At 39.2% G+C, this 23,470-nt stretch overlaps 1 protein-coding gene across 6 annotated transcripts in view; it reads right to left on the bottom strand.

The window, feature by feature from the left end:
- Positions 1–23,470, bottom strand: part of NLGN1 (neuroligin 1) — a 574,670-nt gene that overhangs the window by 8,065 nt on the left and 543,135 nt on the right. For all 6 annotated transcript variants that reach the window (XM_084639872.1, XM_084639871.1, XM_084639868.1 and 3 more), the window contains one exon: positions 793–1,005. In XM_084639872.1, the coding sequence (XP_084495998.1) occupies positions 793–1,005 (213 nt within the window). The remainder of the gene's footprint in view (positions 1–792; positions 1,006–23,470) is intronic.

Below are 23,470 nucleotides of genomic sequence, written 5' to 3' on the forward strand. Positions count from 1 at the left end.
CAATGTGATCAATAAGCAGTGGCCGTGCAAATGAGAAAAAAAGTGTGTGGAACTCTGGAGCCAAAATGGAAGGAAAAAAAGATTTTTGTACTCAAACAACATTTTAAATTTCCTGCTGTTTGCTTTAACTTAATTAGAGAAGAGGTGATAGTTATAGATTAGAAAAAACACATATAGGCAAAAAAAATTAATTTGTGACCTTGATGCTTTGACAATTTTGGCTCACGCATGCAAACATTCTTTTCTCAGAAGACAGCAAGTGAAATTCATGCAGTTTCAGACAAAAGATTTCTGAACTAGGCACTTTCCCCTTCCCACTAGATAATACTGTGAAGCATCTCAGCCACTAGCTTGAAAACAGGAACCATGTCGTTTTATTTTTCTTTAAATCCTGCTCCTCATGAGAAACTAAACATGCCTTTGATGACTGATTGAATATAGTCGACCTCATCTACTGTGAGCATCACCGACTGGTTTTCCAAAGAGGACACCCTTAGGTAGGAAAGAAAAGAGACAAAAATGATGTACTGTGCGTGTGCTGTTCAGAAGTCTGTTGCAAACGTGTTTCTACGAAGCTCCACAAAGAAACAGAAAGAAAGTCACCCCAAATTTAAACGTGCACAGAAGAGTTGAGGAGAAAGGCAGCTATTACAGCCTTTAAAAAGCCAGATTATTACTGAGTTGAACTCAGCAGGCCATAGAAAGAGAGAGAGAAATACAGAGCATCACATAGTACTAATGGTGGTGGCATGCAGACACCAAAATTGTCAATATTTGCAACCTGCATAATACCTTTGGTTGAATTGCTCCAACGGTTACCTTCAGAATAATGGGATAAAGTCAATAGATTGACGCATGAACCACCTGCACCGGATCCAAAAACAGTTATTCTTAATGGGTCACCACCAAAGAACCCAATATTTTCACTAGTCCATCGCAAAGCCTGGATTAGATCAAGGAGGCCATAGTTTCCTTTTGCTGCTTGATCCCCAGTACTCAAGAAACCTGCAAATGTAAAGGAACAAGAGAAAAGGTTTAGCATACGCTCCTCAGATTACGCTTGTTGCTCTGTTATCTTCTCAGTAATGTTTCAAATGTAAATGGAGCTAAGTACTCTGTAAATACATCATTTTTTATATCCACTTGGCAATAATTTACAAGTGACTCATCCTCGCTACAGTAAATCCTTTGCTGTTCATTGTAATATTAACAATGATAAATGAATGTGAGAATTGTATAGGTACAATACAGGATAATATGCTCATTGCAGAATGAGACTGGAAATAAGTCAGTAAGGACCTATGGCTTTAATAGTAATACATTGAGAGTAAAATCTTTGGGGAAGGGACCATGTTTTTCTGTATGTGAGCAGTTCCTTTCTCATTGTGGGCACTATTGGAATGCAACTAACAAAAAATAATAACACAAATTTGAATAGAACACCACAACATTTGTAAGGTCAAATGTTTAGCTTCTGACTGTGTGTGTTAAAAGGATTATGTCTGAAAAACTTGGTGCATGCCTGTTTTGCAGCAATTTATGTAAGCATAGGAGTCAGCTGGGACCCAATCTGCATATGCAGATGTGTGTTTGGTGCATGCCAGAGGGGTGACTGCTCAATTTTGGAATCCATTGATTGTGGTGTAGGTACTCCCTGTATTACCACATTGCCTCCTTTTTTCCTCTTTTCTCTCCCATTCGCTTTACTCCCAAAAAGATTCAATTTATGTCAGAGGACAGACAGAGCTGTACAACCTGAGTGACTCTCCTACTCCCTGAGCTCCAACCCACGTCCACTAACCTGGGTTAACTGAGTCTGCATTAAAGGAAACACAAGGCAATTTGAGCTTCTCTAGTAACCCCCTAGCATTAAATAGATAGGAGCTTAGATGTAAACCAGGGAGCACATAACTTGTTTCCTCATAGTCATTTGGGAATTGTATCAGGTGGAGAAAGAATGCTTTTCCTGTAGTCAGCACAGGAATTTCGGTTTTTTGATTATTAAAGACTTGTGATTGTTACCATTAGGCAGCGGACTCTAAAAGCTGAACAATAAACACATCCGAGAAAAGATCCTATTCGTTTTTATCTTGGACCCCATGGGTCCCATTGGTCTCATGCACAGCTTATAAAGTCTTTTGAGCAAAGGTTTAAATAATATCAGCATTTTAAGGAAAACCAAAAGCCTCCATTTGTGTATGAAACTGATTTCACGCACACAAAATGGACAATGTAACAGCCTTTCAATGAGGGCCCTGTAGAGAAGTACCACCATTAAAGCAATTATCTCCACATGAACTACATATTAGTGGGTCCTCTGTTCTACTTAAAGTTACACTAATTTAACTCTCCTTTGATGCAGAGATCACCATGCTAAACAAAAAAGTTTACAGTACTTTTCCAGAAGAAAGCATACAACAATTCTCTAACAAACCTCATCACTCACACTGTCACATCAACAGCAATACATGCAGCTCTTAAGACTTAAATTCAGAATAATAACTGTGTATCATATTGATGGGGAAGGAAGAAAAAAGATTCCTTATTTATAACAGCTAGCTACTATGTCCTTTTAAAAATATCCCTTTTGTTACCCAAAATACCAGGGCTTAAACAGGGAGAAGCTGAGTTTATGGACTCTGTTACATAGATAGAGAGAGATGACCATTGACTCTAGAAGTCAACAGGAGAGTGACTGCAGAAATACAGAACACAATGTGTAGTAAAAGCCAACAGAGGAGGATCAGGCTTTACTGTAATTGATGCACCTTTCCAGTGAGAAATGGATACAATGCAAGAGAAGAAAGGTTTCAGAATATTTCTTCTCTTAATGCATAGCAACATTAAGGCCATGATTTCAAGCTTTGTGATAAAGGACTTGATTCCACACCCGCTGAAGTCAATTAAAAGACTCCTACTGACTTCACCGGCATTGGAACAGGTCCAGAGTTAGGCACCTAAATACAAGTGTTCTGATGTACAGAGAGGCTGAGCACATTCAACTCTGAATGAAGTAATTTTGAGCTGGGATGTCCACACTCTCCGAAAAACAGGTCACTTTTTTTTTTTTTTTTTACAATGTGCCAAATTTTAGGCACCCAAGTGTGAACTCTTAATCCTGAAGGTTGTGACAAGATATTTAATTCAGAGTTGTACAATCATGTGGCTTCTACTGAACAAGAACTTAGATAAATTTTGACCAAAATACTGATATTCATCTGCAGCCAAATAACAGTTGTCCAGCATGGGTTGGGGGAAGAGATGACAAGATAAGAAGGCTCCATTCCACCTTCTAGTTCCCCCATACCCTTTTGGACATTCAGCTACTGCTCCTCTTCCCTTTATGCTTAATTCCCTATTGGCAGCCTTTCCCTTTCAACAGGCCCTTACCCCTTTTTTTTCATTCTTTCACTTCTATTCCTCTATCACTCGCCTTCCCAATATCAAATCCCCTTCTTCTCAGGCAGAAAGTCAGTAACTGCAGTTCTTGCGATGTGAATAACACATTGGTCAGTAGTCCCCATGCACTTTATCCACAGAAGATGTGAATGTGTTACAGCCCCAAGCTACGGAATGTGCTTCTCGACTCAAGCTGGCGAGCTTCATGCTTTTAGCTCTTCTGCTCCCCAGTTCAAACCCCAGTGCTGGCTGGGGGTGGCTACGGAACTTGGACCATCCCTTAGTCTGTTCTTAAACTTTGTTTAAGAGAGACAGATATGAATCTGAGCTTGCAGATGTAGATCTTCACCTGCTAGACCAATAGTAAAAGCAGAAGCACAATCAGATTAAATTATATATATATATATAACCTTTCTAGAGGACAGCAGTCCACTATTTTTTATTACTATAATTATTAGTATGCAAAAGAAGCCAAACTTTCATTTAAAACAAGTAACACTGTTCAGACTAGATTTCATTACACATTTAATTCTTATTGGGCTGGGTGAAATTTTCACACAGCTCGTGATGGTCAAATGGAGATGACCTATTTGTCCAGCCTTTTTCATAATGTGGGATGACAACAGCAAGTTATGTATAATATAATAGGAAAAGAAGTACTAGACTAATTTCTGCGCACAGTTACACCACAGTAAGTCCAGAGTCACTCCAATGACTTAACGACTGGTGAGTGAGGGCAGACTTTGGTCCACTGTACCTGATATGTTCTGTTTTGTCAGATTATGCCTAATCACTGTTACTAGTTAAAAAAGAAAAGGAGTACTTGTGGCACCTTAGAGACTAACCAATTTATTTGCGCATGAGCTTTCGTGAGCTACAGCTCACTTCATCGGATGCATACCGTGGAAACTGCAGCAGACTTTATATACACACAGAGAATATGAAACAATACCTCCTCCCACCCCACTGTCCTGCTGGTAATAAATAGCTTAATAATAATAATAGCTCACGAAAGCTTATGCTCTAATAAATTGGTTAGTCTCTAAGGTGCCACAAGTCCTCCTTTTCTTTTTGCGAATACAGACTAACACGGCTGCTACTCTGAAACTAATTTAGTGTTCAGTCAAATGCTCTCACATTCATTCTAACAGACCTTCCCCAACTGTAAACTACATGGAAAGCTAATAGGCCTTGCTGCAGAGAGATCTGAGCTATGCTACATTTAGAGGTGCATTTGTTTGTTTTAGGTCAGTGCTGAGGTTTATTGCCCAGGGAAGGAACAGGCTAGAGATATAAAATGCTAGGCCAGCAGTTCTCCAGTGTTAAGACCTTATATACAACATCTAATTGGCATATTTTGTTCAATTTAGTTACACCGGATTCCTAGTCTCAGATTAAATTTTTTTATTAAAGCTAATGTTAAAAAAATTATATAATACATAGGTTGAGAAAAGAGTGTTTCTACATCTGGGTATAGTGCTTAGATTATCCATAAATACAAAGTTTGTTTTAAAAAGTCATATGATACATATAGTACATAATCAGCAATAACCCAAATTTAGGTGAATAAATTTAACAATATAGTTTAGATATTAGAGTCTAAGTACTCGGGTACATCACTCATGAAAAGTTGTACAGAGAGTTGGTTGTGGAAAGCAAAATATATCAATGAGTAAAGATTGTCCCTCAGTAATTGAGCATTTCGGGTAAGTTGTCCATTTAGAAAATACAATCCATGAGGAAAGAATTTCGGTTACTTTCCTGACGGCGCTTCTCATTGGCAGTCTAGCTCATCCCTCCTGGTATTGCCAATGTCCGACACCATGAGTTGCTGCAGCCGAGCATAGCACTGACCGATTCTGCATTCTCTCAACACTCACTCGTAACTAGGGTCCCATGCGCCCAAGGCTCTGACAATCAGCGCGTGTGTCTGAACCTGGTAACCCTTAGCTCTCAAGGTTTTGGCAAGAGGGGAGTATTTCTCCTCCTTTTGAGCTTGGGCATTGTGGAAAGCCAGGGTCCTATTCTCGAAGGGCTCTGTGACATCCACCATGATGATCTTCTTCTGGTCCTTGTTGGTGATGACGCTGTCCAATCGCAGTTGGCTGTTAGTTCCGGGGATGGTGGAGTTCACGGCAACCTTCCCTATGGGTGGCAGGATGGCTCTGACCAGGCGATCTTGGATGGCATTGTGTTGCAGCTGCCAGGCTCTGGAATGGGGCTTGCAGCTACACAGGCAGCATATCCTTAATATTAACAGAATATTTTACTAATGGAGAAGGGATAAAGCAACTAGCAAACTAGGAATCACAATACTGAAAAAGTAGAAAGAGTCCATAAAACATAAAATGAATTTAAAAAGTCTTCCTCCACAATCAGGTGTCTGCAACACATATCAGGTTCCAGATCTTATAAACAAGGCTTCTGAAAATGTTGCTCGAACTTATTTCTTGTATCAAATGCATTTTATATGCAAAAGACAGTGTGATTGTAATACAAGTGGAGAGTCTTCCTATTTCTGTAGATTCATGCCAAACACATACAGATTACAAGTAGGTGAATGATTTAAGAACTGAAGGATTTTATTTTAGTTCTGTGAGATGTTCAAAAACAGACTAAATCATTATATGTTTTAGGATTAATAAGCAGATACATTCTTTATTGACTGTCAACGATGGAATGGACACTGACGGTACTTACACTTACATAGCAACCTGCATCTTGAAGGATCACATAAGCAGCTCTAGAGATACTAATTTTATTTTGGATTTGTAAGTAGAAAATGAGATTAATAAATCAGTACGGAGACCTGGGTCACCATTGTACCTGGGCAAACTGCAGGATACATGTTTATTGCTGTTTGCAAAATATCAATGAACAGATATGGATTCTATGTAGCTGTTCAGCAAACCATGTATGTGAACATATTTCAATCTCTGAATTGTACGTAAACATTCACTTTGTATATGTATTTTAAATATTCATTGTGTGTCACTGGTCAATTAAGTCATATGGTATTGTTTATGCTCTGCAATTTCATGACTGAAATGTTATAAACTGGGGGCAAGCATCTTTCAGACAAATAGGCTATGCCCTTGTTTGTAGGTGATTACAAGATTTGGCGCAAAGAACAGCCATTACCTAAGAGTTATTGTAATAAAATCTATCCCTATAAAAGTTCATGGAAAAGTGAATAGAAAGGGGTGTGAACATGGCTGACTTGAAAAACGTTTTGGACTCCAAAAAGATATCCCAATATTCACACACAGCCTTACTCAACCTGTAAATACTAGGAAACAGTTCAGCTATTTTATCTACATGATTTCAGTTTTGCTTTTGGAAGAACAGTATTGAAAAGTTAAGCTTACGAACAATAAGCCATATTATGAGCAATGCAAAGCAACTGCACTAACTCATTAACTTACTGGACCCTAACGTGCTGCAGCTGGGAGGTAGGATTTCTTAACAAGTCCAATATTCAGCACTACTGCACAAGTAGTTGGCCTCAGGAAATCCCCATTCCTGCTGCCAAAACAACTATTTGTAGAACCTAATCAGCTAATTGCGAAAGGTCCACATGCTAAATATAGGCACTTAAAAGAAAATGGTACCCTTTTGGCTCAGCCTAGCATTCTGAAAGTACTCATGGAGAAAAGCATAGCATTGAATTAATTCTCATCTATGTTTTTACAAATTATGAGGATCTCTAAGGTGCACTATTGGGTGCCAACTCCTTTTGAGTAGTGTTGGTGGGATAGGCCAGGGGTCACAAAAATGCTACAGCTGTGGCAGTCTTTGAAACAACAAAAAGAAATTCCGCCTCCTTTGGGTTTTATTCCTCATTTTCTTTTAGTGTCACAGGTGACACAAAAAAAGCCCCAGCAACTGGAGTCCTTTAAAACAAGGAAAGAAACTTCCTCTACTTTGGATCTTAGGCTTGGTCTACACTGAAAAGTTACATTGGCAGCTACCTTGGTCAGGGTTATGAATAAAACCCTACTCCTGACTGAAACAGCTATGCCAACAAAACCCACAGTGTAAATGCAGCTATGTCAATGGAAGAGTGGTCCACAGTAAATAAAACAATAACAATGCTCTCATAACCCAACACCTCTGAAAACCTTAATAAAAATAAAACCAGACAACATGGCCCAAAGCAAATCCTAATAGCAGGGCAATGTGTATAATACAAAAAAAAAAAATCAATCATATACCAATCCTTTGGAACACAGACCATCCCCAACCTAAACACAGCCCCAACCAAATCCCTAAAAATAAACCACCAACTCACAAACATAATGGGTGAGATTTGTAATGCTGGCCTAACTCTCCTCCCATAAAGTTAATGGGGAGTTTTACTTTCAATTGGAGCAGGGTTAATCCAATGTTCTTAGGAGATTTGAAACTCCCACCTGAAATATTTTCAGGATGCCATATTTTGTCACTTGCCTATTTAGTGGGAGAAAACAGTTTCCTTGAAGAAGGCTTTACCTCTTTTTCTCTCATAATTATATCATGGTTGCCCCACTATTCCAATCCTATCAATCTCAAATACCAAGATATGGTGTTAGGCAGTACACAGAACATTGAATCAAATGCCTACCCCTTGCCTACTGAGCAACATGAGAATCAATTTTCAGTGGCAAAAATGGACACATGGCATATTACATATTGACCGAATTATACATGAAGGACTGGAACGTTCAGACCTTACTGGATATTATTGGGTAGAACAACTATGGGCCATGATAGCTTGGTGTAATGGAGAATATCAATAAACACTGGATAGACATGGAGTCAAAAGCCTTCTCAACTCTATAAGGTCAAGAATCTTTATAATAAAAGAGCCGAGATCTGCTGAAAAAGTCTCCCTTCCCATCCAGCTGTTTCCTTTTCCTTAAGAATCTGTGACGAAATGAGGTTCTTATTCTATAATCTGATCCATACGGGAAGCCCTTTAAAACATTGGGAATTTAAATCAGTTTTGAGAAGAGACCAGAAAATAACCCAAACTTGTGCACTTGCCAAGAACTTCAATTTTTATGAAATTTTAGCTTTCGCAGAAAAAATTTTCCCAAATGAAAAATGGTAGGTTGACAGAGCTCTCATGGTTAGAAGATGCTGTGGAGGATGGGATTTTAGGCCAAACAGAGGCACTTAAATTTATATTCAGGCAGCCTGATTCATCCCCAGCTCCTACTGACCGTAAATTGAAAATGTTCATTTTAGTTTATTGTGTCATGGGACAGTTAATTAGACATGCGACTGTTTAGAATGTGCATTGGTCCAGTTTAGATTTGCTTAGTAATGTCTTTAAATTGAAAACTTCTGCTGATCTCTGCAGGGCTGCAGAACAGTTTTCCCTCATGTTAAAACATGAAATAATCTTGGATTTGTAGTGGCTGATCTGGCTGTTAATATGGATTTTGGTTAGTATTAATCACTTCCGAAGGCTTCTGAAAATGCATATGGATCGATGAGATGGTGAAATGCAGATTGACACTTTTGGTGGTCATTCTTATAACAATGCTTTAAAAATGTGAAGAACAAGCCACTTTCAGGTTCTTTGATACAACAGTAACTCAACATTGGGAGGCTCTGTGATGAGGATCCAATGTTAGTATATAACCTGATGAGTCAGATTTGAAGAAAGGGAGGTCAGGAATCTGCCTGCAAAAATGTGTGTGCAATTACTGTAATAGCATGCACAAATGTAGTTAGATCCTAAACAGCCATTGGAATGTGCAATCATCCAATTGAGTTCAGAAATTCAGGTGCTAATGTGAACCTCAGAGTTTGCTTTTTGAAAACGTTGACATACTCATACTGTATTACCATGAGTTAAATAATCAAGTTAAAAATAAAGACGTAAGCATCTCTTTTTAAAAATTATGTCTGGTTTAATTATACTATATGTGACATTGCACCCCATAATGCTTTTTAGAAATATGATTATGAGTATAAAAGGCCCTGGAAACCCTTCCATTTTGTCTTCAGCTGGCTCAGAAGATAACCTCTCCACACCAAAGAGATGCCTGAAAGAAACTGGAACAAAGGACAGTAACTACGGGGCGGGGGGGAGGGAGGGGGAAGGAGAGTGATTGCTGGACTCAGACTAGGAAGGAGTCTAGTCTGTGAATGAAGCTTATTAGAACATCTCTGAGGGTGAGATTTGCCTGCATTTTGTTTCTTACTGTATTAGGCTTAGACTTGCATGTATTTGTTTTATTTTGCTTGGTAATTTACTTTGTTCTGTCTGTTATTACTTGGAACCACTTAAATCCTACTTTTTAGATTTAATAAAATCACTGTTTACTTATTAATTAACCCAGAGCAAGTAATTAATACCTGGGGGAGCAAACAGCTGTGCACATCTCTCTATCAGTGTTATCGAGGGTGAACAATATATGAGTTTACCCTGTATATGTTTTATACAGAGTAAAACAGATTTATTTGGGGTTTGGATCCCATTGGGAACTGGATTTCTGGGTGCTAGAGACAGGAGCACTTCTTAAGCTGTTTTCAGTTAAGTCTGCAGCTTGTGGGGGACGTAGTTGAGACCTGGGTCTGTGCTTGTAGCAGGCTCAACAAGACTGGGTACTGAAGTCCCAAGCTGCCAGGGAGAACGGGCTCAGAGGTAGTCTCAGCACATCAGGTGGCAGTCCCAAGGGGGTTTCTGTGACCCAACCCATCACACTATATCTTATTCTTTGAGATCAGTCATTCATTCTGAGACATACTTGTTGAAACACACTTGAGTAAACACTCTTTTATTTTTTTTTGGCTTAACATCCCTACAGAATGCATAGCAATTCTTTTACTGCTATGGCAACAATTTACCTCACTCCCTAGAGGGACTGCATAGTTGACCGACCTTATGACCTTCCTGTGGTCTGGAACCCACACTAGCTAATGTGCTATGGTACCCAAGACTTAGGAAAATGAGAGAGAAAGAGAGACTACAAGAGAGCACTCTGTCACTTAAAAACAACTCCACAGCAAATTTGTCTTTTATCAAAAATATTGCCAGTTGGCAACAGCTCAATTTATAGTTATTTTAGCTTTCTTTTAAGAAGAATGGGCACCAATTTTCATAAAGTAGGTGGGTAGATAAAACATCAATTCAATTTCAGCCCTGAATTTTAAAGGAAAAAGGAGGCTAGGTGAAACAGATACCAGTCCTTATCACACAGATCCACCACAAAGAAAGCAGGTTAGCACGATTGGCATTTGTGTTCATGAGGACAGAGCTACTACATCTATTCTTATTCAAACAAAGGGATATAGCCCCCTGGTCAGGGATCTATCTAATCTATGGACTTACCTACTTATCTAGATTGTTATACTGCATCCATCATTATATGAACTGTGCACCAGGAATGGTGACAAGGACCCTGACAGTTTACCAATATTTGAGGCATCATCTCTAACTCTTTGGTCTTCAGTTTTCAGTACTTTAGTTGTGATCATTGGTAGCCAAAATATCAAGTAATTAAGAAGTTACTGTGCCACATCACATGCCTGCTTTTTCCTACCAAACATCCTGGTCTACCATGGATGCTTTACTGTCATGGACGCTTTACTGTCTGCAGCTTCTGTATTTATCATTGGTTAATGTAAGATGTAATAGCTATTCCAAATGATTTCCCCCCATTGCAATCCACATTTTATTCACATTTTGTGAATTAAAGTCTGGAAGCCGTATAGCAAAATTTGAAAGGGGATGATCCTGAATGCAGCTTTTTGAAATAAAAATAACAGGCTGTAAATGCCACTTTAGAAAAAAATGACTGCTATTAAAGTATTCTTCACAAACAAAATCCCAAGAGATTAAGCTACCGCTGTCTGCACATCTGTTGAGCAAAACAGTAGCATGCAAAGTTTATACATTAAAATACAAGTAGTATGTACAAACCCTGCATTTTGCTCAAGAACATAATTATAAAACACCTGATCACACACAGATCTTCTTTCTAATTTTGTAGCAAGAATTTAAATAAATACAAGATGTCAAACATTAGTCCCCAGTTTGGAGGAAGGGGAAGGCTTCAGTTCCACCCAAGTTAATTGAGGCTAGAATCATTCCAGCAACATCTATGGTAATTTCACATTGGTGCACCTCAATTAAGGAATAATAAGAGTGCAAGTAATTTATACTCATAGATTAGATGTCGTCCGTGAAAAAATTACCGATTGACTGAAAGAAGGTCTCTGGAATACTTGCTGAGCAAAGTAGTGGGAGTCTCAATTTTGGGGCCCCCTCTCTGACTGAACCCAGCATCCTGATCCTATTCAAAAACATGGTCACAATAGCCACACTGACATTTTAAATCATAAGAAATGCTTTTTTTACACACACCACGTGTCAATTTTTTGACTTCATTCAAACGGCACCTAATAGAGCTTCATTAACCAGTGACCGCAAAGAACCTTGAGCTCATTTTCTAGTTGCTTAAAGGTTTCAAACGTTTATTAATTTCATTCAATTGCTGACAAAGGGATGCATTTTTGCCATTATTATTTTTTAGTTAAAGAATGCTGGAATAAAGTTTAAAGTATACCCTGCTGATGAGACCCTGGTGTCACCTAAGTGCATGTAGGTAACTAACTTCCCATTATGCTAATGTATAAAACCATACACTCTACTGAGTGGAGACTAGAGTCCTAATAAATGTTTTCTAAAACAATGAGATAATTTCCATTAACATCAGGAAAAATCATTTATTTTTATGCTGTTTCTGACACTTCCACTGCCCAGGTGAGTCCTGGGGTAGATTTGTTGATTTGCAGCCATCTTCCCTTGTGTATTTCACTCTTCCTATTAGTGTCAAGGGCATTGCCAATCCTCAATTTTAAAAAAGGCACATGCAATGTTTTGATATCATCACTTGGCTGTTTAGTGGATGGGTGAGAGTCTCAGCTGGTGTGCATCAAAGTTCCTTTAGTGGAGTAATGAAGTCACACCAATTTACACCAGAAGAGGAACTCCATATGTTTCTGACCTCTGTGGACAGCAAAAGGTCATGTGTGCTGCAGTTGCAAGTGATGTTCATAATCATTGTAACAACTGTAGTTGTGGTGACAATTCATAAAATAAATTATATTTTATGAATAGCAGAGCATAATTGATGCTTAAGACAACTGTCCATCCATGTGATGACCAGAGGCTGAAGTACATGATGGATGCAGACTTTCAAAAAGAAACCTATGTATATACTTGAGCTAATGTGAAGTACTGAAACTGGTCTTTTTTTCTGGACAGATCTGTCCACATAAAAGTTTTATGCTCCTGTGACACATAAAATGAAAGTGACATACGGAAGTGTTCAGTGTTGTGCTGTACAGCTGAATGGCAGATTTTGCATTCAGTGCCAGTATATTATTTCAGAAGTTGCTCTGTTTTGTAAACTCCGTTTGCTCAGTGCTGACTGATCAGAGAGCATCATTGGTTCAGAAAAGCATCAGATGATATGCCTAGCTGCCCCTCCCTCTTTCCACCAGAAGAACAAAGAGGCAGATAAAGCACTACAGGGAGGAAATTCAAAAGGTATAAAACAAAAAATATGTATATGTCATTATATGTAAGTCAATGCTTCATGGATTCTTTAGGTATTTTAGAAACCAACACTACATATAAAACCTACCCTACAATTATATTTGAAATAACACATATGGAAACAAACATAATTGCCTGATCTTTGAGTAGGAGGACTAAGTTTTTCACATTCTTCAGTTGTTCGCAACCAGACTAAATGAGACATCTTAAAGCTAAAAAAACACCCATCAGCAGCAGAAGCTAAATTGTAACCATTCTACTGTCACCAAAAAGAATAAGAAAGGGAGGTCTCGGGAAGCAAATTCTTAGCACAAAACAAACACTGAATTTACATAAAATTGCCAACTATAACAAAAAGCTGTCACAGGAGGACAAGAATGTTTTTTTCAATTTACTGAGAAATCTTATGGCAAAGAGTAACCTCTCTCCTCCCTGCTCCCCACACCTCCTGGCCTTTGATCTAGAAGTATTCCAGTGAAACTCTGGTATCTTGTGCCTTTGGGAGGACATATCTAGTAGGCCCCACAGGGGTCAGTCCTGGGTCTGGTACTATTCCACATTTTAATTAATGGCTTGGATAGTGGAATGGAGAGTATAGTGTGACAAAGTTCCTCCTCTGCCTTGGTGGGTCCTACACTTATTGGCGGATTTTCTCAGCTCAGAGGTTCATGGCAGCCCTCAGTTTGGCCACTTTCGTGGCTCAAATCTGCCATTCACTCAGTTTCATTCATCACTGGCCAGCATGGGGAAAGGAAGAAGAACAATCCCAACAGTCTCTGCTGATCCACCTAGTGGATCAGGGAACAGGCCAGAGACCTTCCCCTCTGGTGGAACCCACAGTCCAGTTCAACTCCTCCAGTATCAAGTAGGGATGGAGGGATGGGGGGGAACCCAGGCCCACCCTCTACTCCGGGTTCCAACCCAGGGCCCTGTGGATTGCAGCTGTCTACAGTGGCTGCTGTAACAGCTGCATGACAGCTACAACTCCCTGGGCCACTTCCCCATGGCCTCCTCCCAACACCTTCTTTATTCTCACCACAGGACCTTCCTCCTGATGTCTGATAATGCTTGTTCTTCTCAGTCTTCCAGTAGTACACCTTCTCACTCTCAGCTTCTTGCACTTCTTAATCCCAGCTCCTTACACACACTGAAGTGAGCTCCTTTTTAAACCCAGGTGCCCTGATTAGCCTGCCTCAATTGATTCTAGCAACTTCTTGATTGGCTGCAGGTGTTCTAATCAGCCTGTCTGCCTTAATTTATTTCCAGAAACCTGATTGTTCTGGAATCTTCCCTGTTACCTTATCCAGGGAAAAGGGACCTACTTAACCTGGGGCTAATATATCTGCCTTCTATCACTCTCCTGTAGCCATCTGGCCTGACCCTGTCACAATACTTATAAAATTTGCAGATGATACTAAGATGGGAGGGGTTGCAAGCACTTTAGTGGACAGGATGAGAATTCACAAGGACCTTGACGAATTGGAGAATGGGTCTGAAATCAGTAAGATGAAATATAATAAAGAGAAGTGCAAAGTACTACACTTAGGAAAGAAAAATTAAATGCACAACTACAAAATGAGGTGTGGTCGTACTGCTGAAAAAGATGCGGTAGATCACAAATTGAATATGAGTCAACAATGCGATGCAGTTGTGAAAAAGGCTAATATCATTCTGGCATGTATGAACAGAAGTGTCAAATGTAGGATATAGTAGGTAATTTTCCTGCTCTCCTCATCCCTAGTTAGGCCTCAGCTGGAGCCAAGTGTCTAGTTCTGGGTGCCATACTTTAGGAATAAGGGGAGAAATTCGACAGAGTCCAGAGAACTATAAAAATGATAAAAAGTTTAAAAAACCTCACCTATGAGGAAAAGTTAAAAAAATTGGGCATGTTTAGTCCCGAGAAAAGAAGACTGAGGGGGGGGACCACATATGTTAAGGGCTGTTCTAAACAGGATGGCTGATCAATTGTTCTCCATATCAACTGAAGGCAGGACAAGAAGTAATTGGCTTAATCGGCAGCAAGGAAGATTTAAGTCAGATATTAAGTAAAACTTTCTATCAATTAGGATAGTTAAGCACTGGATTAAGCTTCCAAAGGAAGTTATGGAATCGCCATAACTGGAGGTTTTTAAGAACTGGTTAGACAAAAACTCTCAGCAATGGTCTAGGCAGGATGGTCCTGTGTCAGCACAGGAGGCTGGATTATATGACCTCTCAAGGTCCCTTCCAGCCCTTCATTTCTATTATTCTGTTTTACTGTAAAATGGATTCGGACTGGCAATAGTCACATATTACATAAAATAGTGCCAATATATTTTTAACACTGTTAACCAAACACCACAGACTCAAGTGGAACTTTCACAGCCTCAGGTGAGTTAGTCTGAAATTTAATCTGTGCTAATTTCCCTAAACAGATGGTACATTAATTAAACAGTACAAAACCATTTTACACTCTCTTTCTGTATTTGGTCCCATTAGAAATTACTTATGTTAGTTACTTAGGACCTAATTCTGCCACACTTACTCATGATGAATAACTGAAATTAAATGACACTATGTGTTTAGTAAAATCCTATGAGTAAAGGTAGCCAGCCAGTCAGGCAGCGGCAGAGGAGCCAGCAAACAGAGCTGTAAACAGGGCAGTTTGAGTGGGAGTTTGCAAGGGAAGTTTGGGAGGAAGACTAGGAGCATCAGGCAAAGGTACAGATAAGCTAGTGAAGGGAGTGTGTGGTGGTCTGACCGTGTTGTGGTGCTCGTTGGGGGTTTGTTTTGCTGTGGGTGGTGGTGGTTTGGTTTGGTTTGTGTTTCCCAGACTAACAGGACTTAGGTGGGAAGGCTATGACAGATACAGAGACAGCAGTGGTAGTGACCCAAGCAGTGGAAGACACCATGAAGATGACTGGATGTGGAAGCTGCGGCATGTACATGATCCTGGAGGGGGTACCTGAAAAGAGTTTTGTCTGCATGAAGTGCCGCCTGATAGAGCTGATGGAAGAAAAGATCAGAGGATTGGAGATGCGGGTGGAAACTCTGGTTGAGTTTAGAAGGGGGTTTGAGCAGATGATGGAGCAAAGACATGAGGAGGCTGAAGGGAAAAGCTCAGACTTGCAGATGGAAGAACTCTGAAGGGAGACTGCTGGGTGAGGAAAGTGGACAGTTGAAGCATGTGATTAAGAGAACCAGGCAGAGGAAAAGATGGGCTAGTGAAGGAGAAATAGAGCTCAAGAACAGGTTTGCGGAGTTGAAAAATGAAGGGGCACAGCAGATGGTCACTGAAGGTGGGAGGGAAAGGAAGAAGAGAAGAGCAGCTAGTTCTATAGGAAGAGGGGAAGAGTCAATGGAGATAACAACACCAAATATGAGCCCCAGGAGGATACGGGATGGGTTGCAGAGGATTGCAAGGGAGAACAGGAATCGAGAGGACTTGCAGCCAGAGGGAACAGGGGATAGACCGGAGAATCGCACCATCACCAGGAAAAGGCAGGTCTACATGATTGGGGACTCCTTACTGAGAAGAATAGACAGGCCTGTAACCAGAACTGATCCAGAGAACAGAAGGGTGTGCTGTCTGCTGGGTGCTAAGATACAGGATGTGGTCCTGAAGCTGAAGAGGATCCTTGCACCACATGATCAGCTCCAACCAACCAAGTTCAAAAACTCAATATGAATGGTGAAAAGCTGCCTCAAATTTTCCGTGACACTATTTTGCTTATCCTTATGCAAAAGTTCTATAGAATTTAACAGACAATTTTAATATTCCTGTAGGTTTTTAGAGTCATTCTCATGACTGAATAGACAATGATATATTTTTTGCTAGAAGAGATAACTTATGCACCCCAAAATTACAGTTCACAGACTTTAGAGTTCAAAAGGTGGCAAATTCTGGGGCTTAGTTACAGATGTTTATGGAAACTTAATGCTGAAGATCCTAACTTAAAGTTTAGGTCTTTCAGACAATAACATTGTAATGAATTTCTCTTTTTTTTAATGAGAATGGACCATATTTCTGCTCTCAGTTACTGTACCAATCATTAAATAAGTTTATCCAACATGTATATAGACATTTCTACTGTTTGGGCTTGATTTGTCACTCATTTGCAACTTAAATACATATTTTACCTTTCCAAAAGTTGGTGTAAAATGCTGTCAAAACATCATGGTAACATTTAGAAATTCACTTTCACCGGGGTAAATGACAAAACAAGAGGCATGGCAGTGGAGAATCAAGCGATATATATTTTCTTTGGTGATGTCTTCTATGCTTAGTGAGAACTCAGTTATCTTAATTCTGGCACTGTGTGCACTGACCGACAAATCTGTACTTTCATCTACTCTAAAGCATACAATATTCATGAATAAAGTGAATCTAAAAATTCAGTTTCCTAACAAAATGTTCACTCCCTCTCTGCATGAAACAAATGAAAAAGTTGTCACTTATATAAAGCATATTATTTCCTGAACTGTAGCTTTTGACTGGATATTTATATCTTACATGACAGTTCTCTTATTTGAAGATGAATATTCACTAAACTGTGCCCCCTATAATCCAATTTTTGCGTTTTTGTTTTGGCTTTAATTAGTGGATGGTAAAATAGTCCTTTTAATTAAACAACTGGCACACTACACCTGGCCCTTATGTTGCATGGTACTTAAAAGCAGAGAGTAAGTTATAAAAAACATGACGCATCAGAGTGTTCTCATTGCTGAACTCAACAAAGGTTTCCCAAAGTGCTTGGCTCATAATTCACCTAACAGCGCCCCAGAGTGGTAATGTTAGGGCAAGACTTATACACGATATAAACATTACACCCACAACCAATATTATTTCTGTGATATAGTAAATAAATACCTATGCAATGTCTGTCCCCATACTTCCCTTGGGTTATGACTTCTTCAGATTTCACAAATGAAACAGGATTAGGCCTGGTCAGTACTTGAAGTGTTTTGCAGGACTAAGTGTGTTAACCTTGGTATTCTGGCCAGATTTCAAGCTGGGAAGTACATCCTGCCTACCTAAATTTCCTCTGTAGTGTCTCTCTTTCTCTCTCTAGTCCACTTCCTTCCCTAAACTGTTGTGTAATGTTGCTGTGCATCATTAAATTGCTACTGCATCCCACCACAGAAGTGGCTGCACATTAGTGATACCAGTACACATTATGAAAGATGTTTACTTTGATACTGTAAGTCACTTATTGGTAACTTTTGGGAATCAGTCTTAAAAATGGTAAGATCTGATGACCTGATTTTCTCTTTCCTTGTTCTTCTCCCCAATTCTTTGTCAAGGGTGAATATAAGATGGAGTATGCTAACAAGATAAATAATATCAATATTATATACCAAAAAGTCTACGGTAAAAGAATGTTAAGGATGTGCAGTCAAGCACTCAAAAGTTAGGAAATGCCAGAATTATGGTTGCCTGTGTAACCTCAGTTTGGCCCCTTTGTGAGTATCATTATGATACAGTCTTTATTCTCATGATCACAAAATACTTTTTCAGCAGAACCCCTCTATTTACAGTGGTCAGCTTGACATCAGCACTGGGTATAATGAATGGCTACATAAACCACAACAGGATCTGTGCCTCGGTTTCTTTAATGCAGCCAGGTATGTTGGCCAATTTACTGAAACCTCTTCAAGTACTAATCACTCACTGCCCATTATTTGCAGTACCACTTTGAGCTCTACATTGCTTGGCAGTTTCAGGCTTTGAGACTCTTATCCTTACATTTTCAAATTATGTGGAATTTTAGCCATGCAGCTTCTACTGAGTTTAATGGGAGTCCTAGAACTAAAGCACTGTTTAGTACTTTGAAAATAAAGGGGTCAGTTTAATTAATTTTACATTTAGTTGAACAACTGTATTTTCAATGCTGACAAAGACTGGGCAGGTTTTCTGTATTTCAGAGTCTTGGTCTTGGCAGCTGCTGCCTGGTATATATAAAAGTTTCAGTGAAGATACACCAGTATAAAACTGGAGTAACACAATGGTGAATCAGACCCCATAATGATTATTACATCAAACTCTTACTATAACACATTAGAAAATAAGAACATAAGAGCGGCCATACTGGGTCAGACCAAAAGTCCATCTAGCCCAGTATCCTGTCTTTCCAACAGTGGCCAATGCCTGGTGCCTCAGAGGGAATGAATAGAACAGATAATAATCAAGTGATCCATCCCCTGTCACACATTCCCAGCTTCTGGCAAACCACCCCTGCCCATCCTTGCTCATAGCCATTGACGGACCTATCCTCCATGAATTCATCTAGTTCTTTTTTGAACCCTGTTATAGTCTTGGCCTTCACAACATTCTCTGGCAAAGAGTTCCACAGACTGTGTGAAAAAATACTTCCTTTTGCTTGGATTAAACTTGCTGCCTATTAATTTTATTTGGTGACCCCGAGTTCTTGTGTTAAGAGAAGGAGTAAATAACACTTGCTTATTTACTTTCTCCATGCCAGTCATAATTTTACAAACCTCAATCATATCCCCTCTTGGTCCTCTCTTTTCCAAGCTGAAAAGTCCTAGTCTTATTAATCTCTCCTCATATGGTAGCCGTTCCATACCCTTGATCATTTTTGTTGCCCTTTTCTGAACCTTTTCCAATTCCAATATATCTTTTTTCTGTTTTATTATCTATCCCTTTCTTAATGATTCCCAGCATTCTGTTCGCTTTTATGACTGCTGCGGCACATTGAGTGGATGTTTTCAGAGAACTATCCACAATGACTCCAAAATCTCTTTCTTGAGTGGTAATAGGTAATTTAGAGCCCATCATTTTATATCTATAGCTGGGATTATGTTTTCCAACATGCATTACTTTGCACTTATCAACACTGCATTTCATCTGCCTTTTTGTTCCCCAGTCACCCAGTTTTGAGAGATCCCTTTGTAAGTCTTTGCAGTTTGCCTGGGGCTTAGCTATCTTGAGAAGTTTTGTATCATCTGCAAATTTTGCCACCTGTTTACCCCTTTTTCCAGATCATTTATGAATATGTTGAATAGGACTGGGCCCAGTACAGACCCCTGGTGGACACCACTATTTACCTCTCTACATTCTGAAAACTGACCATTTATTCCTACCCTTTGTTTCCTATCTTTTAACTAGTCTCCAATCTATGAGAGGACCTTCCCTCTTATCCCATGACAGCTTACTTTGCTTAAAAGTCTTGGGTAAGGGACCTTGTCACAGGTTTTCTGAAAATCTAAGTACACTATATCCACTGGATTCCACCCTGTCCACATGCTTGTTGACCCCCTCAAAGAATTCTAGTAGCTTAGCGAGGCATGATTTCCCTTTACAAAATCCATGTTGACTCTTCCCCAATAAATTATGTTCATCTATGTGTCTGACAATTTTATTGTTTACTAAAGTTTCTACCAGGTTGCCTGGTATGAAGTCAGGCTTTACCGCCCTGTAATTGCCAGGGTCTCCTTTGGAGTTCTTTTTAAAAATTGGTGTCACATTAGCTACCTCTGGTCATTTGGTACAGAAGCTGATCTAAATGATAGGTTACAGACTACAGTTAGTAGTTCTGTAATTTCACATTTGAGTTCCTTCAGAACTCTTGGGTGAATACCATCTCGTCCTCGTGACTTATTACTGTTTAGGTTATCAATTTTTTCCAAAACCTCCTCTAATGACACCTCAATCTGGGATAGTTCCTCAGACTTGTCACCTAAAAAGAATGGCTCAGGTTTGGGAATCCTCAGCTGTGAAGACCGATGCAAAGAATTGATTTAGTTTCTCCGCAATGGCTTTATCATCCTTGAGTGCTCCTTTAGCATCTCAATTGTCCAGTGGCCCCACTGGTTGTTTAGTAGGCTTCCTGCTTCTGATGTACTTAAAATTTTTTTTGCTATTACTTTGAGCCTGTGACTAGCTCTTCTTCAAATTCTTTTTTGGCTTTCATAATTATATTTTTACACTTCATTTGCCAGTGTTTATGCTCCTTTCTATTTTCCTCACTAAGATTCAACTTTTTAAAGGATGCCTTTTTGCCTTCCACTGCTTCTTTTTCTTTGCTGGTTAACCACGGTGGCACTTTTTTGGTTCTCTTACTATGTTTTTTTAATTTGGGGTATACCCTTTTAATTTTATGTTTTATGTTTACAGTATGGATGTATACGCACATCTGAAAGAATGGATAATCAAGTTCGATAGTAAACTTACTATTCCCAAGAGCTATATCGTGTAGAAGAGTTCCTTTATTAGGAATGAAGCAAACAGTATATTTAAAAGGTGTCCAAGATCTCAAGTTCATGCCTCATCAGTTACTCATTCATATTAGTTTATTGATATGGGCTTTGCAATGCTCTCCAATGACAGACAGTTGCCCTCAAAGGGTCTAATCTCTAGTCCACTGCCTTTAACGAAGAGACTCACATTGACTTCAGTAGGCCCTCATGTCCAAAAGATTTACTATGCAGTACACTATGTGTCATACTAATTCATAATCTTGAAACTCAGTATCTACAAAACAACACTGACTTGGGAAGAAACCAGAGAATGGGCATTTTTATAAAGAATGGTAAGCCCAGAAGCCCAAAGCATCTGAAGAAGTGGGTTTTTTACCCCCAAAAGCTTATGCCCAAATAAATCTGTTAGTCTTTAAGGTGCCACAACACTCCTCGTTGTTTTTACATACATATACATACAGTATTTTTGTGAGATGTGTGTGTGTACTTTATAATTACAGAATTACATATAAAAGTGTTAAAACATTTGTTAGATATACTTTTTAGCAATGGAAGTGTCTGTAACCACAAGAGAACACTCCCCTCCAGAACCTAGAACAGAATCCAGAATTCCTGAGCCCCCGTATTCCTCTGCTCAAAAGCAACAGCAGTGAAACCCAGTGGTAAAGTGTGTGTCTCATTCCTCTTCTAATGGCTGGTCCACACAGAGGATAACAGCCTACAACTGCTACCAGTTACCCTGTTAATTCAAGTAGTAAAGGTCTGTGCTATGGATCTAAAGGTTCTTGGGCTAATGGCCCATGTGGGGGTCAGTATGATGGCCAAAGTAGTATCATGTAACTGAAGAATATCATAATATATACTCTGATGGGAGTCATATTTACAAGCAACCTTAATTCTGGCAGTTTCTACCTCTGAGTGCTTCACTTTGAAAAATTAATGTTCTTCTAACATAATTTCTGTATGTAATATACATACATATCTCATATTTATAATCTAATAATATACTGTAATCTCTTGTACACACACACACACACACACACACACACACACACACAATTAAGTTTGAAGCCCTGCAAAAGATGTGCTGGCATGGACTCCTGTATCTGTTAGCTGTTAATACAGGATTGGGACTTTAATTTGTATTTATTGCATGATGCTGAAAAACAATACTTTTAAGACAGAAAAAGAAAACCAGGAAACTGAACATTAGTGCATCTCCCGCTGTTTACTGCTGGAGCAGCAAAATCTTCCATATATATTTTAAAACAAAACCCTGGAGTTATTTATTGCAAAGGGATTGATTGCTTGAGGAAAATGTTCATTATAAAATAATAAACAAATTGGTTTATAGCTTGTTTACTACATTAAATAGTACAAAGAGGGAAAAGGAGAAGTGATTAATTCATCGATATAGTGGTCAACCTCATGCATTATCAAATTACTAATTAGGGTGTGTGTGTGCAAACTTCTCACCCCTAGAATATTTTGTATTCAAAACATTGTTTCCCAGAAGCTAAAGTAAAAACTAAAACTATACAGTCTTTGTACCCTCTGCAGGTATCTAACAGGTTTTAAATATAATAAATGCACTCTGGCAAAGTTAATGTATCATAATAGCAAGCAGACCCCTGTATCACTTTGATACATATACCCGGTAAAGCATCATTGAAAATAAGAGTAATTTATGCTAAAGAAATAATCGTGCATAGCAAACCCACCCTCTTTTAAGGAAGGCATTTTAAGATGCAAAAACATGACCCCCATTTCCCATTTGTTTTCATTGCCTGTATTATTTATCCAGGATGGCGTGGTTTTAGGCCCTGCTGTTAGTCAATTTTATAGTTTGAGTGAGATACAAAAAAGTCAAGTGACTCATGCAAGGTCATATAAGTGAATCTGCACCTTGGTCCAAACCAGAGCTCAAAAGCATCCTGACACCTTGTCCTCTGCCCTAACTACTTGATTATCCTGCCTCCCATTTTATGACGATCAGCTGTGAGAAAAAAACAGTCTTGTAAATTCTGTTTGTAGTCATTAAGAACTGGTGAAGAGCCACTGAGAGGGATCAGATGGCTCTTGTGATTGGAATTCAGGGCAAACAGCACTTCACTCTGGCCTGTAAAACAAACTTAAGGGGTTGCCTGCCGTCCCCATCATTTTCACAATAGTACTTATCTTTCAAGTGACAAAACAGTGCAGGTGCCAAGATTGTAAAAAGTATTATATGGTTCTGCCTGCTGTTTTTTCAAGGTAAGTTGGCAAGGCAAAGGGCTCCAGACAGAAAAATGGAGTAATAAAGTTTAAGTAGTGGGC

Source organism: Lepidochelys olivacea (genome assembly GCF_965140295.1).
Source record: "Lepidochelys olivacea isolate rLepOli2 genome assembly, chromosome: 9".
NCBI lineage: Eukaryota > Metazoa > Chordata > Testudines > Cheloniidae > Lepidochelys > Lepidochelys olivacea.